The 2,340-nt window shown below is 43.5% G+C and overlaps 1 protein-coding gene across 1 annotated transcript; it reads left to right on the top strand.

The window, feature by feature from the left end:
- Window positions 1-452: 452 nt before the first annotated feature.
- On the top strand, window positions 453-2,054 carry LOC115682400 (uclacyanin 1-like). The gene is made up of 2 exons (XM_030606613.2): window positions 453-615; window positions 1,379-2,054. The coding sequence occupies exons 1-2, from the start codon at window positions 453-455 to the stop codon at window positions 1,990-1,992; spliced, it is 777 nt and encodes a 258-aa protein (XP_030462473.1). The 3' UTR covers window positions 1,993-2,054.
- The last annotated feature ends 286 nt before the right edge of the window (window positions 2,055-2,340 follow it).

Here is a 2,340-nt window from a genome sequence, read left to right as displayed (position 1 = left end):
CCGGATGATGACGGCACCGATCTTTTTCCATCTCGGAAATACAAAGTCAAGCGCTGTTTGTCTGAACCAGGTCATCGTTATGTGAAGATCATGCATAGTTTAATGATCTCTCCTTGGCATTATGACAGCTTCAAACGATGGGTATTGCCACGAGAGGGATGATATGGAAGGCAAGCCAAGTCAACGAAGGGGAAAAACAAAAAGATTAACGAGTCAACTAGATCTTCCAATCTGGGGAACAACCTGTCCCGAGCCCAGAAGCTCTTAAGATGTCAAAACCAACCCCATCCAACAACTCATGAAAGATAATATTATCTTACTCTGTGAATTCACTTGCTCTGCTTCCACCTCCTATCTCTATATATATACAAAGCGCCCTTGCCAAGACAGAGGTACCAATTCAAGATCTCTCATTGAGCCTTTCTTCTGCAATCTTGTGACAGAGATCATAGATGGCAACTCTCAGATCATTGACTTGCTTTGTTCTAGCGGCATTGTTAATAGAAGTAGCCGCGGCAGTTAGCTACACGGTCGGAGGGAGCGGCGGGTGGGACACGAGTACTGATTTCCAGACTTGGGCATCATCTCAGAAGTTCATGGTAGGAGATACTCTGGGTGAGTAACATCCCAATGCTTCATTTATGATATGTTGTAGTCTTGATTGTATCACATGGGTTTGATTTGCGGCTTGTCATTTAAGTTGTGGTTGCATTTGCTTCGAACTTAGGCTCCGTTTGTTTCGCAGAATAATTTTTTTTTTTTTAAATGATCGCTTATAGTGCTCACAATGAATGAACGGAAATTTTGATCATCGTTCATGAAATTTAGATATAAATTGTTGTCGATAGCGAAGACATTTTTTATCAGCTAATTATTTCAAATGATATAAGCTATCATTTTTGGGACAATATTTTCTAAATTATTCATTTTTCGCAAAAAAAACGAGCCTTAAATATCTTTTTTTTCCTAAAAGTGTGAAGGACTTGAAAAGCAATGACATTCGAAATTGGGATATTACAGACTTCCATGACTTGATTATAAAGAAAGAAACAAACATATAAGATAGCCTATAATGCTATTTTAGGAGGGTTTTAGATAGTTCTACACAAATTATCCCTCAAATCACAAGTTGAATTTTTATTTGAGTTTCGATGCCATCACGGGTAGATCATAAATCCTTGGTCGGAATGAAAGCCTCCAAAATGGATCTCTGGTCATTGTGTGGTCCTAAATAACATGCTTTCTATACAAAGGGGTTCTTGCAAAAGTTTCTGTCAAAATGGCTCTAATTAAGCACTTGATGCTTGACCTCTATGCTAAAAATCTATGGGCGAGAGCAATACATTAGACACTAAGCGGTGCTCTCTATCCTTTACAGTCTTTCAGTACACACCAATCCATGATGTAACCGAAGTCACCAAGGCAGACTATGACTCTTGCCAAGCAACCAGCCCAATCAAAACAAGCACTGGTGGCTCCACCACTGTTTCACTCACATCTCCGGGCAAGAGATACTTCATTTGCGCTACCCCAGGACACTGCGCCGCAGGAATGAAGCTCGAAGTAGACACCCTCGCAGCCACTTCATCCCCGCCACCAGCCATTCCCGCCACCCCTCCACCCGCATCTCCCGCCACCCCACCACGGAGATCCCAAGCTGCTTCCCCGCCGTCAAAATCTCCACCTGCATCTCCCGCCACCCCACCACCGAGATCCCCAGCTGCTTCCCCGCCGTCAAAATCTCCAGCAGCCTCTCCTCCAGCAAAATCTCCAGCTAGTCCTCCACGTTCTGCTCTGTCTCCTACAACACCCGAATCCTCACCGGCAATGGCTCCTACAACACCCGAATCCTCACCAGCAACGACGCCAGGATTAGCTCCTCCAAGCGAAACTGGTGCGGAATCGGCAAAGTCATTGGCCAATAGAGGAAGTTTGACTTTTACTTGGGCCATGGGAGTATGCTTCGGAGTCGCGAGCCTTCTGGCTGTGTAAGGAGCTAAACATTCTTTTGTGATTCTGTTAGATCTCTGTATTTGATAATTTTTTTTGTATCTTCCCTCACATATTTCTGGTGTGTTTGAGAAGACACTGTACTTTTTAGAGCAGAGAAGGGATCATCATTCGTGACCCAATAATAAAATAGTCAGGCAGCTTTTACAGACACATGAGCGTTGTGGTATCTTGAAATTAGATTACTTTGGCGTCAATCCAACAAGGTAATCTTGAATTCTAGTGGCAGTTTCGTAAAGGACAGTCAAACCAGGGATATAAAATTCTGCGCACAATGGCCTCTTCCTCAGGACTGAAGCATTGCCTATCCGTTGAGCGAGTCATCCAGAG

Source organism: Syzygium oleosum, unplaced genomic scaffold (genome assembly GCF_021117445.2).
Source record: "Syzygium oleosum isolate NSW1041296 unplaced genomic scaffold, Sole_v2.1 Sole_v2.23, whole genome shotgun sequence".
Taxonomy (NCBI): domain Eukaryota; kingdom Viridiplantae; phylum Streptophyta; class Magnoliopsida; order Myrtales; family Myrtaceae; genus Syzygium; species Syzygium oleosum.
Note: the sequence above shows the minus strand (reverse complement) of the source record. Positions and strands in the feature narration are given on the sequence as shown.

Coding starts and splice junctions, on each gene's coding strand:
- LOC115682400 (XM_030606613.2), top strand. CDS start 453: ATGGCAACTCTCAGATCATTGACTTGCTTTGTTCTAGCGGCATTGTTA. Junction 616..1,378: donor CATGGTAGGAGATACTCTGG/GTGAGTAACATC, acceptor TATCCTTTACAG/TCTTTCAGTACACACCAATC.